This window comes from Miniopterus natalensis, chromosome 12 (assembly GCF_054644295.1).
Source record: "Miniopterus natalensis isolate mMinNat1 chromosome 12, mMinNat1.hap1, whole genome shotgun sequence".
In the NCBI taxonomy this organism is placed as follows: Eukaryota; Metazoa; Chordata; class Mammalia; order Chiroptera; family Miniopteridae; genus Miniopterus; species Miniopterus natalensis.
The window spans coordinates 73,301,566-73,315,042 of record NC_142092.1 but is presented as its reverse complement, the minus strand read 5'-3'; the positions used below and the strand labels follow the sequence as shown (position 1 = coordinate 73,315,042).

General features: G+C 51.4%; 1 protein-coding gene across 1 annotated transcript in view; it reads left to right on the top strand.

Moving 5' to 3' along the window:
- Positions 1 to 7,902: 7,902 nt before the first annotated feature.
- Positions 7,903 to 13,477, top strand: part of SPTAN1 (spectrin alpha, non-erythrocytic 1) — a 53,734-nt gene continuing 48,159 nt past the window's right edge. Inside the window, exon 1 of the mRNA XM_087823053.1 lies at positions 7,903 to 8,499. Within this exon, the coding sequence (XP_087679179.1) occupies positions 8,467 to 8,499 (33 nt within the window). The 5' untranslated portion in view covers positions 7,903 to 8,466. The remainder of the gene's footprint in view (positions 8,500 to 13,477) is intronic.

The following is a 13,477-nucleotide window of genomic DNA, read 5'->3' as shown; positions in this document are numbered from 1 at the left end:
TAGTTGATAGAGGCAGCTCCTGATGGGTATCGGCGTTGGATTCCTCAGAGCAAAACCCTAAGGACTGCACTCTGTTTTTAAATTCAAGTGCTCACTTGGCTGCTGGCTTCCTTTCGGGTTTGACCTCATTTCTCAGGCAGAGTGCCTATATTTTTGTCATATTGTTGTCCTACATCCCATTAAAGCAATTTTAAAAAATACATAGCTTTGTTGATTTCAGAGAGAGGAAAGGAGAGGGGGAGAGAGATGGAAACATCAATGATGAGAGCCATTGATCGGCTGCCTCCTGCACCCCCCCCCCCCACTGGGGATCCAGCCTCAAACCCGGGCAGGTGCCCTGACTGGGAACTGAAACTCGATCTCCTGGATCATAGGTTGATGCTCAACCCCTGATCCACGCCAGCTGGGCTATTCAAGCAAATTTGATGATGAATTGAAAATTCTGAACCGAACACGTCTCGAGTAGAAGAATGGCGTTCTGGGGACATCCCCCAGGCACTGGGAGCTTCCCCCCACTTCTCAAGCTTCCTTTGATGGTAGCAGTGATGTAATGAGGTTTGGACATCTCCTATCTTGGTGCTGGGACACCCAGAAGAGCCACAGAGCTTCCCACGGGTGCCTTACCGGGCCTGGAAATTCATTCCCTCTTGTCTGCTTTACCTAATGAATTCCCTGGTACTGGTCTTCTGTGGACCTGCAGAGAGCAGATGAGAGCTACTCTTCTAGCCGTATGAGTTTACAGAAACACCCATTTTAAAGGAATGTACCTTCCAGTTTACAGCCCAGCTTCCTTTCTAAAAAACTACTTTCTACAGAGCACGTACTCAAGAAGCATTTCTCTTTTAGTGCCTTCAGGACGAATGCACTAATGTATCACGCTACCCTGAACCAGAAAAAATACCTTTTTGTGTGTTTGCCCAAAAAGAGACCTTGGGACACTGTCAAAACTTGAGTAGGTTCTATATGTTAGGTAACACTGTTACGTCAGCATTGATTTCCTGACTTAGATCATTGTACTGTGCTTCTAAAAAAGAAAGAAATGCACATGAAGTACTTGGAGTAAGTGGGCATGGTATGTGCACCTTACTCTCAAATGATTCGAGGCGGGGGGAAAGCAAAGGTCTATGCACGTGTGTGTGTGTACGTAAGTATATAATACATAGGGTAGTACAGCAAATGTGGCCTGGCTGGTGTGGCTCAGCGGTTGAGCATTGACCTAGGATCCAGGAGATCGCAGTCCGATTCCCGGTCAGGGCACATGCCTGGGTTGCGGGCTCGATCCCCAATGGGGGTGCGTGCAGGAGGCAGCCGATCAATGACTCTCATCATTGAGGTTTCTCTCGCTCCCTCTCCCTTTATCTCTGAAATCATTATGTATTTAAAAAATTAAAAAAAAAAAATACAGCAAGTGTGGTCAAATGTGAACAAATTGGGGAATCTGGGTGTAGAGTATGTCGGATTTCATTCTGTTACTCCTGTAACCTTTCTGTAAATGTGAAATTATTTCAGAATAATTATTTCACCCCCATCAAAAACATAGAAAACCCCCCCGGCTCACAGCCTAATGAGGCAAAATCGAGCTCTAGCACCTACACTGAAGGTCACCTGGAAGCTGTTACCTGGAAGCTGTTACCTGGAAGCTGTCCTCAGCCTGCAGCAGGAGTGGGGCGTTGACTCCAAAACAGGTTTTACAAGACGCCTCCTCCCTAAAGTGAAACAGGTGATGTGGAGAGTGGAATTTTAATTCAACAGAGACTGTGATTGATGGGACTTCTAGGGCTTGATGGTTTTGAGCGAAAAATTGCGGTGGGAGCTCAGGAGATAGACCCTTTTCATTTAGGACCGGTTTTCCTAGAGAAGTTTTCTGCAGGATCCTAAAGAGTTCAGTGGTCCAACGAGTTTGGGGACGATGTGCTGTGTTCCAGATCAGCGAGGTAACGTGCAGATGAGAGAGAAACATCAGTCAGCTGCCTCCTGCACGGCCCCCACTGGGGATCAAGCTCGGCCGTGTGCCCTGACCGGTAATCAAACCTTGACCTCCTGGTTCAACCACTGATCAGCTCCAGCTGGGCACCAATGTGGTCTTGAATTTAGGACTCATAATGAACCACCCTTCAGTTGGTGACTAGTTGCTTCTATTTTTTTTTTTACACAATTATAAACATTCTTAAGTATTTATCTTGTCCTACCTCCTTAGGGTAAATTCCTAGACGTAACACTGGTGTCAAGTGGCATGCACATTTACATTCTGATCCGTGCTGCCAGACTGCTCTTGCAGAAAGTTTCTACTTAACACGCCTAAGATTTGTCAGGCAGAAACGGGGTGGGTATCGGGAAAAGGAACATTCTCATTGGAGGCAAAGGCATGAAGTTGGAAAAATTTAAAGGCCTGTTCAGGAAGTAGCTTCAGTTCCTTTGGGCGACTCTGGGCTGAAAAGCTACTGAAATTTTTGGAGAAGGTCTGACATGATTTGGGGGAAAAATTACATCTGTGTGCTCAGGATGCATGGGAGGGACAGAGACTTTTGGGGCCTGGCAGGCAGCCCCTTCGAGGACAGGTGAAATCCGAATGAGGGGAGGGAGGGGCTCACCCATCAGCTGTCACCTGCGGTCCTTTTAGGCCCAGCAACTGGCAGGCTCTTCTCCTTGGTGGTCCCTGATTTCAGAAGCAGTCGCTGTGTTTTGTTTTTAAATCGTAAAATATACATAACCAAAAATTTTACCATTTTAACCATTTTTAAGGGTACAGTTCAGTGGCATCAAGTTCACTCCCCTTGTTGCATAACCACCGCTACCATCCACTCTGGAAGTGAAACTCCGTCCCCATTAAACTAACTCCCCAAGTCCCTGCAACCCCTGCTCTACTTTTCCGTCTCTATGGACTTGACTATTCCAGGGGCCTCATGTCAGTGGATTCTACAATATTTGTCCTATTGTGTCTGGTTTATTTCACGTAGCATAATGTCCTCAAGGTTTCTCCACACTTGCCAGCGGACTCCCTTGTTGGGACCAAAAATAGTGGAATAGTCGGAGTGCTGGTGCTTGGTCTGTGTGTGAGAGAGACTTGGCTCTCCCAGGGAGAGTGGGCTGAACATGTGAAAACATCATTCATTGCATTTAGTGTCCTTCCCAGTGGCCGACCTCTTGAACAACTTGAAAAGGTATTGGTTCTACCGAGATGGCACCTATCAAACCTTCAGAGAAAAGCTGAAACAGAAAAAGGGACCTTAGAATTCAGCCCTAGGCCCTGCTTTCCAGGAGGCCAGAAACTGTGTGGCGGGGGATGTGGGGTTGATGGGTTATGCTCTCCTGTCCAGTGGGGGGTTTTGTTTTCTGGATGAGTGTCCCTCAGACAAAGAGCGAGGTTGTCTGCTTTGTCATCTCCCTCTCCCCACTCCTAGCTGAGTGTTAGGCACCTGGTGAAGTTGGTAGGAGGTGAAGTAGGCCGACGAGAGAACAGGTGAGGACAGGTGTGTTTTTTTTAAATGTCTCTTCTCCAGCGCCAAAGGCTGCGTGGGGTGCGTGGGCGAGTGGGAGGTGGAGAGGGCTGCAGGTGATGTTTTTGGCCATGCCTCAGATCAGAGGATCAATAACCAAGATTTCAGCTTCTGTATCAATAATACAGAAGCTCTCCCGAAGGCCTCCGATCTGTTTTGCATCTCGCAAAAGCAGCAAAACCACCTTTTCGCTATGAGGCCAGAGTGATTTGAAAGAAAAATCCTCCCTTTGCTGGCTCCTGCCCAGGGCCTGGAGCCCCGCTCTTTGCTGGAGCAGGCCTTGGGAGTTCTGGAGAGGTAGGGTTGTGCTGGCCACTTCGCACTGAGAGCTGAGTATTTTTTCTGCCGCTTGACTGCCGTGGACGCCATCAGCTGTTCCCAGAAACGCACACACACCCCAGGGAGGAGTTGCCTGGCCCTGTTTTCTCCGTGTAGAAGATTGCAGGAAATGCCTCCTAGCTCCTACGTTTTTCCTCCGCAGAGCTGCTCCTGGGGTGTGGCCACTCCTCGTCTTTCCTCCCCGCTCGGATGGAGTGTGGGCATCAAGAATTTTTCCTTGCTATCTTGGCTACAGCCAGGGTGCCTTAGAAACCAGATTGCAGATCCCAGGCCCAGGGGGAAGAAGCCAGACTGCAGAGGACCAGGAAGCTCAGGGCCGGGCCTGGGCCCGGAGCCCAAGTTCTGGTGCTGAGCTCAGTGCCTTTATATTTATTCAAAAGGGGGGGGGGGCTGCTTGGTACCCGGAAGGCTGCTGCCTTCCTGAGCTGCAGAGCTGGGTGGGGGGCCAGCCTGACTGCACAGGAATGATGCCCAGCTGTCACCCCAGTGGGGGTGGAGAAAGGGCGTCCCCTAACCTAGGGCTCCGGCTACAGTTTAGAGCCAGGCCCTCAAACTGCCAAGGCAGCAAAGAAATTCCAGAAATCTTATTTTTCTTTCCTCCGCACCCCAGCACCCGCCACCCCGAGGCCTCCCTGTCCCCTGGGAAGCCGGTGTGGATGGCACCCTGTTTAGGAGCAGCCTCCCTCCTGCCGGCTGGCTGGAGGGCGAGGCACCCGGCTCCGGCTCCCCCTCCCCTCCTCTCTGAAATCAATAGATATATTAAAAAAAAAAAAAAAGACTCCTGGCCCCCAGCTCCCTCTCCCCTCCTCTCTGAAATCAATAGATATATTAAAAAAATAGACACCTGGCCGGTGTCGGGGCGCTCATTTGGGAGATGAGACGATACCACCCCTAAAATCGCTGCGGGTTTAAAGGCGGCAGCGGGCGTCCCAGGGGTGCCCAGCGGCGCGCCCCAGGAAAGCGGGGTCTCGCGGCGGGAGGAGCCCCGCGCCCCGCCCGCGCCCCGGGACCTGCGGCAGCTCGGGGGTGGGGGGTGGGAATGCGGCCCCCGAACCCCGGCCCGGGCGCCCGTCGGCCCAGAGAGTGGTCCGCTTCAGGCAGGACCCGCCTGGGCCCCTCCCACCACCTCCTCGGGGGGCCCCCGGGTCGTCCTCGGGGCCCGGCCGGACCCGCCCGGCAGCGCGGGCTGACCCGGGGGGCTGGGCAGGAGGGCGGGGGCTCGGGGCCCCGGCTCCGGGACGGGGCGCTGCCCGCGGGCGCGCGGCAGCCCCCCCAGTCGCAGCCCCCCACCGGGCCGCAGCCCCCCCGCCCTCCGCTGCGGTCCTGGCGGCGCGCCCGGGCGGCGGGGTGCGGGGCGCGGTGCAGAGATTCTCTGCAGGGCGGGGCGCGGCGGGATTGGAGGGCGCGGGCTGCAGGAGGGCGGGGCGGCCGGGCCTCCCGGCGCCCGGGGCGGAGGCCCAGACTCCACCGCCCCTCGGACCCCCGCCCGCGGCGCGCGCCCTCCTCCCCCGGCTCCGCCGCGCTCGCGCCGCCGGCGCTTCCCCCGCCCGGCCGCTTCGGCTCCTTCCGGGAGCGCTCGGCCCTTTCCGTCGCGCGCTCGGGAGACGCTCGGGGGAGCCCCGCCCCCTCCGCTCCGCCGGAGCCCCGCCCCTCGCGCGCGCGCCCGCCTATAAAAGAGGCGGGGCGCGCGCGTCGTCGCCACTACCCGCTGCGGAGCGAACGGCGAGGAGCGGAGGCCCCGGAGCAGCGTCGGTCCCTCAGCAGCCCCCGCAGCCCCACGCACCCACCCCGGCCCCCGCAGGCGCCGGTGAGACTGGGGGCAGCGGCGCGCGGGCGGAAGCGGGGCCCGAGGGCAGGCGCCCCCCGGGCGGGGAGCCGGGCGCCCCCGGGCGGGGCGGGGCGGGGCGGCGCGCGGACAGGTGAGCGGGCGGCCTCGCGGCGCCTCCCGTCGGGCGCGGAGCCGGGCGAGCCGGTCGCCACCGGCTTGGGGCGCGTGGGCTGAGGGGAGCCGCGGGCCGAGCCTGGGCGCCGGCGCTGGAATGTCATTGACGGGCGGGGGTGGGAGGCCGCCGGGCCCTCCCCGCCCCCCGCCGCGGCCCCGCCCTGCCCCATCCGGTCGCGGCAGGTGGGGCGGGGGCGCCCTGGTCCGAGGGTCCCCTTCCCGCCGCAGGCGCTTCCGCCGCCGCGCGCAGCCCCTTCCCTGGGCGGGCGCGGCTCCGGCTCCCGGGTCCCTGCGGGCAGCGCGGCCCCGGCCGACGGGGCCTCAGGTGGAGGCGCTCGGGCCGCACCTTCGCCCCGTTTGGCGAGTCGGAGCCTTCTGTCTGGCCCAGGGGCGGGGCACGTCCGGCCCGCGGGCCCTGTGCGGCCCTCCAACGCCTTTGGCCTGGCCCCGCCAAGGCAGCCGCGGGTGGGACTGGAGATTCAGTAAACCTGGGAGTTTTTTTTCATAGCTATTTTTTAAGTAGGGTCCATTTGTATGGTCTGTGAATGATGCTAAAAATATCCAGATGGCCCCTGGCAGGAAAAAGGCTCCCCACCCCTGCTCCGGACACAGGAAGGTGCGAGGTGCGCAGTCTCTTTCCGTAGAACAGCGTTTCTTTCCCACCCGGCTGTGACGTGCTGGTGGATGGCAGGCCGCCGCGGCTCCTGCTTTGTGCGAGACCCCCATCGAGTACCTTAATAGCTTGGGGGTGGTGGTGGTGGGGGGGTGGTGTGTGTGTGTGTGTGTGTGTGTGTGTGTGTGTGTTCGTTCGTTCGTTCGTTCGTTCCCTGAGACTGGGATTTTGGGGTCGAGGGCAGTATATTTATTATTTGTCAGAAATTCTGCAGCCGTGCCCGTGTTGAATGACAGCAGCCTTTTGTCGGAAAGTCGTCCCTGAATTTGATGTTTCCCAAAGAAAATTGCTTTTTTGAAAAGTCTCTTTGATGTACTGGGGTAAAATGCATTTTAAATAAAGGGCTTGTTAAGGTTAAGGGTTGAATATGTTTTAAATTAAAAGCCCTAATAGATTAAAAAAAAAAAAAAAATCTGTGTTGAGAAGATGCTTGAATGGCTGCAAGCACCTCATCCCATCTTTTATGTAATAGGTCCTGGAACCTGCCAGCCCTTTGTTCTGCCTTCAACGTGATATTTCAGAAAAACTTACCATCATGGCTGTTAGGGAGGAGTAGAGGAGAGACCATGCGAAGCATTTTCATTATGTGCTGAGAAATTGCGTCGTCATAGCAATTGGACTTGACTAAAACAGACTATGTTGAAGATGGAAGGGTGGGGGTGTCTTGCAGCCAGGAAACAAAATCTTCAGAACAGCAGTGGGAACACTGCATTGTATGAAGCCGTCCAGCTCTGCAAACCCGCCATTTATTTTCCCTTTTGTTGAAGCTGATGTCTCAGATTTTGAAAGGTCAAATTGAAGTCAAAGTTTTAAAAAATGTGCTGCAGGGGGAAAAATGTGCCACAGTGAGAGCCTCTATGCAGGAAATTAACAATGAGCCCTTTTTAGTAACTGGGCCAGTAATTACTCAAAGGACCCTCAAAGTGTGTTAGCTGTTACCCAGGGACCGAGATGGAGAGACTCGTCCTGGACGTGAGGCAGCTCTTAGTGCTGGCCATCAGCTCGATGGCATTCTCAGACACGCTTTTCGTGTCTGGCAGTGGGTTTCTTAGTCATCTAATAACGAGAAAACTTGCCTGCCATTGGCTCTAATTTGAGCTCGTCACGCAATCTGGCGAAGAGGTTTAGGTGGTTCCTTGGGTTAGAATTTTCTCTGCTTTTCCTCACCTACCTTCATCCCAAAGGGAGGGGCCCACTGCGGATCTTGAGAGGTGGATGCCAGAAATAGTCCACAGCGCTGTCATTGCTGAGCCTGCACGGAGGACAGTGGGCACCAGGCCTGCCTCCTAATCAGTCCTGTGTGGGCTCTCTGAGGACTCCGCTGGTTATGCAGCGGGGTCTGCTGCAGCTTGTCAGCTGTGGTCCATCAGCTGAGGGGGGATTGGGAAGAAGAATGTGGTGCCCTGGTAGCAGATGCTGACCCCAGAAGTGCAGGGGGAGCACGCACAGCTGATGGCCGGGCCAGTGGACTGGAGCAGCTGCTCTTGTACCTCCATCCACCTTTTTTGCACATTCCTCTTGTACCTGTTTTCAACAGGAAACGGTGTTTTGCAGTGGAAGTGGACCAGTAAAGCAGGCCCAAGTCTGGTCTTTGTAGCTTTGCTGCTTTTCTTGTTTCTGAAATTACACTGTTTTGTTACTGAATGGAAGGAGGATTAGGACTCATTCAGTCTTAGGAATCTCAATTCATCGGAACTTTTAGTGTTAGAAAGTATATTCAGTATTATTACTTTGTTTGAAAAGTGGAGAAACTGAGGCCCATAGGGGGTGTGACTTGGCTGCGGTAGCCCATTTAGACGAACTGCTAAGACCGGATAACCCTGGTTCTCTCTACACACGTTAAATCCCTGGTGGGATTTAGAAGGTGCTGGGAAACTCTCTGAAGTTTGAATTTTATCTGTATTCGTATATTTTTAAAGATCTGTTTTCTTCAGTTTGAAATGATTTGTCCCGTCTGCCCTCAGGAGCTTGCTATCTGGCTCTGCCCGTCCTTTTAGACTCTGCATTCCTCCGTCATGTTGTCATCGTTTCGTAAGCGCAGAGTCCAGGTACTTGACCAGCATGCAGGAAATGTGCTGCTTCCGTTTTGCCTGGTTTGCAGTGAGGACACTTTCGTGTCAAAGAAGTTGAATGATCCAAAGAGAGGGGGGCCTCCGCCTGCATGACTTCTCTGTTGCGGTTTCTGTTAGCGGTTTTGTTTCATGTTTTTTTTTGGCTGTTATATGAACAGAAATCTTAAATTCATTCTAAAATTTCCAAAGCCTCCTGTTTTTTACCTTCCTCTCTTTAAGGCATGAACATATTTCTTATCACCCTACTGGTGTTTGCATGTAGTGTTTGCTGTTTTATGTTTTTTTATTGATGGCTACTTGGTTCTTAAGAACCAAGAGACTAAACAGATCATTTTAGGTATCTGGAAAAAATAATCTGAAAACATGTAGTGAAAATAATATTTTTAAATTTGACAAGTATTGTCAACTTGGGTTTCCTGTTCGCATTGACTTATTTTTTCCGCCATAATCCTTGTAATGAAGTGGAGCTTGCGTTTTCTTTCTTTTTTTAATTCATTATATATTTGTTGTGTTTGTGTACAGTTTTTGAGTGTTTGCTAAATTGGACCCTTTTCAAAAAGGAAAAAATGCTTAAAATTAATGTCTTGCTATCCTATAAGGAGAAATACAAGCTTTGCAAATGTCTAGCGATTATGGGATAAATCCAACGCAAGCCCTTTTATAAATCAGACTGGCTAATTATTTAAACGAGGTTTATAAAAATGGGCCACATTATACTTTCCTCCTGTTTTGAATCTCAGTAACGATATTTTGCACTTATGTACCTCTCATCTGAATTTTACAGGTTAACAGGTAAGTAGCAGCAAGGTGTAATATTTGAGGGACATGCAGAAGTTTTCGCAGCTGTGCTCTGCACATCTGGGTTTTGATGCAGTGCAGTCTGAGACTAGCTTTCCTAAAGCTGAGTCCCTGCTCACCTCTGCGGAATCTGGCTAATGAGCTGGAATGAGTCCATCAATTTGAGGGCTGACATGCAGATCCACAGTCTGATGGAATGTGGTTTAAACAAAGATATTTTTTTCGTGGTCAAAACTCTTAATTTGTGTAATTACTTCTCTGCTTACCAGCAGATCTGCCACTAAGATCTGCAGCTGAGCTGTTTTTTGGGGTTAATTCATTTGATCTGACAAGGAGTTGGTATAAAATTGCTATCGGTGCTAACCCAGTTCTTTGGTGGTTTGTTCTGGTGGGCCTTTTCACATCCATGGATATAAAGTTCTCTTGCTTCAGAAATGTAAGATTTGGTAAAAGTTGGCTTTATAAGCCATGGGAAGAGGGCATTGTCAGTTCTTCACCTCTGAGCTCTGACTAAGCAACAAAAACAAAACTGACGAATGGTTTCTGTGACCTTCGCTTTGGGTGATGTTGAATTTTTCCATGGAGCCAAAGGATCTCTTCAGCCTGTTAGTCCCTAAAATCCCTGTCCTGCCTGTAGTCGGAGTTCACTGTGTAGTATTCCAAAGGCCGCCTGCACCGGGCATGCTCAGCCTGTGGAAATGCCAGCAGTCCCAGCGCTTGGTTTTAAAGGGCAACTCCTTTCCTCTTTGCTACAGTTTTATGCTCTTCTGAGGTTCCTTAAAGGCACTGGCAGTTGAGGTCTCCCACTCCCAGGCCGGGATGAGGGTGCCCTGAACACTCATTGCAGGCTCCAAGTGGACAGAGGCCAAAGCATGTGGCCTTTGAAGATGTTTGTATCTGCGGTCTTCTTTGTTGCTTAACACAGTGTCCATCCCACCCACTGCCTCTCCCACCCTCCAAAGACACAGTGGGGCATATGGCTTCTGTAGATTAGGTTAAAGCATTTAAAAATTATCCGAGTACCAAAAACTGCCTCAAACAGCTGTCTCTTGGCATTTGTAGAAAGGATGAAGGTATGTATTAATGGCTGGCCTCATTATTAGGACTCTTGTCTTCAGTTGGCAATGTGTGTGAATTTGTTTTGACATGAGCCATTCTTAGGTATGTTATATCTTTGGATTGAACTAGAACGTCCTAGCCCAGACTCATATTCTTAGACACCTCTCTTTCTTCCGGAGACCAAGCAGTGTTGTGAGAATGCTGATGGGTTCTTTTTATTGGTTACCATAGAGGACATGGTTGTAATTCCTGTTTTATCCCCTGAGATCATTCACATGACTTGCTGAGTGATGCAGCAGGCTTCTGACTGCTGCACTGCAGCTTCGGTACAAGCCTGCATCCTCCGCGTTGCCTAGCGGTATTTGCAAAAACATGATCTCTTCGGTCACTTTAAATGGGAAGCTGTCCTTAAACATACAGAGACTGCATTCATTTCCCTCCCTCTCCGTGTGCAGACTATACTTGACTGGCAAAATCAGAGCTGATGGGCTGCTTTTAGATAAGCAGTCAGTTGATTGTGGTCCGAGGGAGTGGGCTCCTGTGGAGTTTCTAGACAGATAGTGGAATGGGTGTGGTTGCAGATTGCTCTTTAATGGCACTTTTCCCAGAGTCTTGTTTTCTAGCTCTTCAGAGGCGCTAACCCCATTAAGGCTGGGAACAGCCTGGACCTTTCTCTGTGGGTTCTCCTGGGCCCCTGCCTTACCAGCCAGCTGCATATTTCGAGGCAGGGGCCTCAGCCCAGAAGGGAAGGCTGTGCACAGGCAGAGCCCGAGGAATTCCACTCCCTCTCTCACACAGTTTTGGGTGAGCCGTTATATAGCACCTTTGGGTGGCAATAGTTCTTGGTGATAATGAAAATTTTCCTGTGTTTAATGTACTCTACAGCAATACCCTTTAAGGAACAAAAAGAAACGGGGAGCTTGTATAGATGAACTAGAGGCAGCTCCCTATCAGGTTGGGGATGGTTCTCATCAACCTGTAACATAGGCTCCTGTAATCACGCAGATGCACGTTTGGAATGCCGACAGCCTGGGGGAGCAGGGACGCCTCTCATGCCCAGCTCCCCAGAGGCGCCAGGGAGGCTTGGCTGCGCTCCCACCCGCGCCAGCTGATCTGCAGGAGAGAGTTCATTATTGCCGTACCAGAGCACTTGGTTAGAATTGACTCGTTGTACTTCACTGGGTGACAAAGGGGGCCTTTAGGTTGGCTAATTTCAACAGGGCCTCGCTGGACCGTCCCCTGGATTGGTAGGGCATAATCAGCATGCTTACCCAGGCAGGGGGACTGCTCAGGTGGAACCTGTGCAGTGATATGTTGGGGATTCTTTTTTTCAATGAAAAAATCCCCGATGTGATTTGGAAATTTCCATAGCAGCTAAAGGACTTCAGAAAGGCAGTGAATCCTGCGACGTGAGGAAGCAGGCCAGGCCAGATGTTAATCTGAAGATAGCCCCTTGCAGGAGCTCAGTGCAGTGTAGGTATTGTCTCAGACATACTGGACCTCCCTTGGAGCATTTCTTTACAAGAAAGTCCTGTAAGCAAGCAAATTAGACACAATTTCCTGTTGTTTTCCCATATTAACTGTTTCCTGAGGAATGAGAACAAAGGAAGTTTATAAATTATTCTTTTTTTAAAAATTGAGTTAGAGAGAAACATCTATTGATTGCCTCCTGTATGTGCCAAACTTGCAACCTAAGTATGTGCCCTGACCAGGAATCGAACCAGAGGCCTTTTGGTTTACACGACAGTGCTCCAACCAACTGAGCCACCCCACTGGGGCTATGTATTCTTTTTAACCTTAATTGTTTACTAAGGGGGAGACAGTTTAAAAGAAAAAAACCCTAAGCCCAGACAGTGTGGCTCAGTGGTTGAGTGTCATCCCATGCACCAGGAAGTTGCCAGTTCGATCCCCTTCAGGGCACATGCCCAGGTTGCAGGCTCAATCCCCAGCAGGGGGTGTGCAGGAGGCAGCCGATCAATGACTCTCTGTCTCATTGATGTTTCTCTCCCTCTCCCTTCCTCTCTCTGAAATCAATAAAAATGTATTTAAAAATAATATAGGCAGTTTAATAATTAATATATCTTCCTCCCCCCCTTTTCCCCTCCAGAGTGGGGATGTATAAGATAAGAGGCAGTGTGAGGAATAATTAAATAACCAAACAGTATCTGTAAAGAGTATGTTGTCCAGTCATGTTCAGGACCACTGAGCCTAGCATGCTAGTCTGGGAACCAGAACATCCTGCGTCACCCGAGGCTCTGCGACCTGCTAGTAGGTGTGACCTTGTGTCCTGTATATGTAACAGTGAGCTGATAGCATTTCTCTGTTTCCCAGTTTAGGATATAACTGACTAATGTGCACCAAGTTCTGTGGTCAGAGAGTAAGATGAGGCTTTTTATAGTTCCTTGGGAACTCTAAATTCCCTAAAAACTTACCAAAACGGCAGGGAGGACCAGTAATGACATGGCAGAATGCGATGGTGCTCAAAGAGGAGCACCGAGGGGGTGAGGATTTCAGATAGGACCAGACATTGCTTTACGCCTGCAGGGCTTTGTGTGGTGGTGGATGGTGGGGTGGGAGAGGGAGAAAAGAACATTTCTGCAAAGGGAACTTTCTGAGCTGGGAAGTGGACCCTGCCCAGGGCCCGTCACTTACGGTTGGTGGGAGGTGGTGTGAGATACAGTCGGAGCAGACAGTGCAGGTCAGTGAAAAGAGTCTGTTTCCATTCTTTTCACCATGGCTGCTGATGGTGGTGGTCTTGTCAGGAATCCGCCTTCCTCAGCAGAGGCTGACACACCTCTGGCGGCAGCAGTGTCCACCAGAACTGCCTTGTAACTCGGTGTTGTTACAGAAGCTCTGCTCCGAGCGGACACTTAGCTTTATTTCCCTGAGGTCCCACCTACCAGAGTGAAAAGAGCAGCTGACTTCTCAGAATAAACTGCCATGTGGCTTCGTCCAGGATTTGGGACCCAGGCCTGCTGCTCAGGTGCCACCTGGTTGTAGCTTCAGTTAGCACAGTCTTGGTTTGCGATTCTTGCCATGCATCTGGCTTTTACCTGGATGCAATCCCAGTTTGACCACATGGAAAATGAAATGGGTA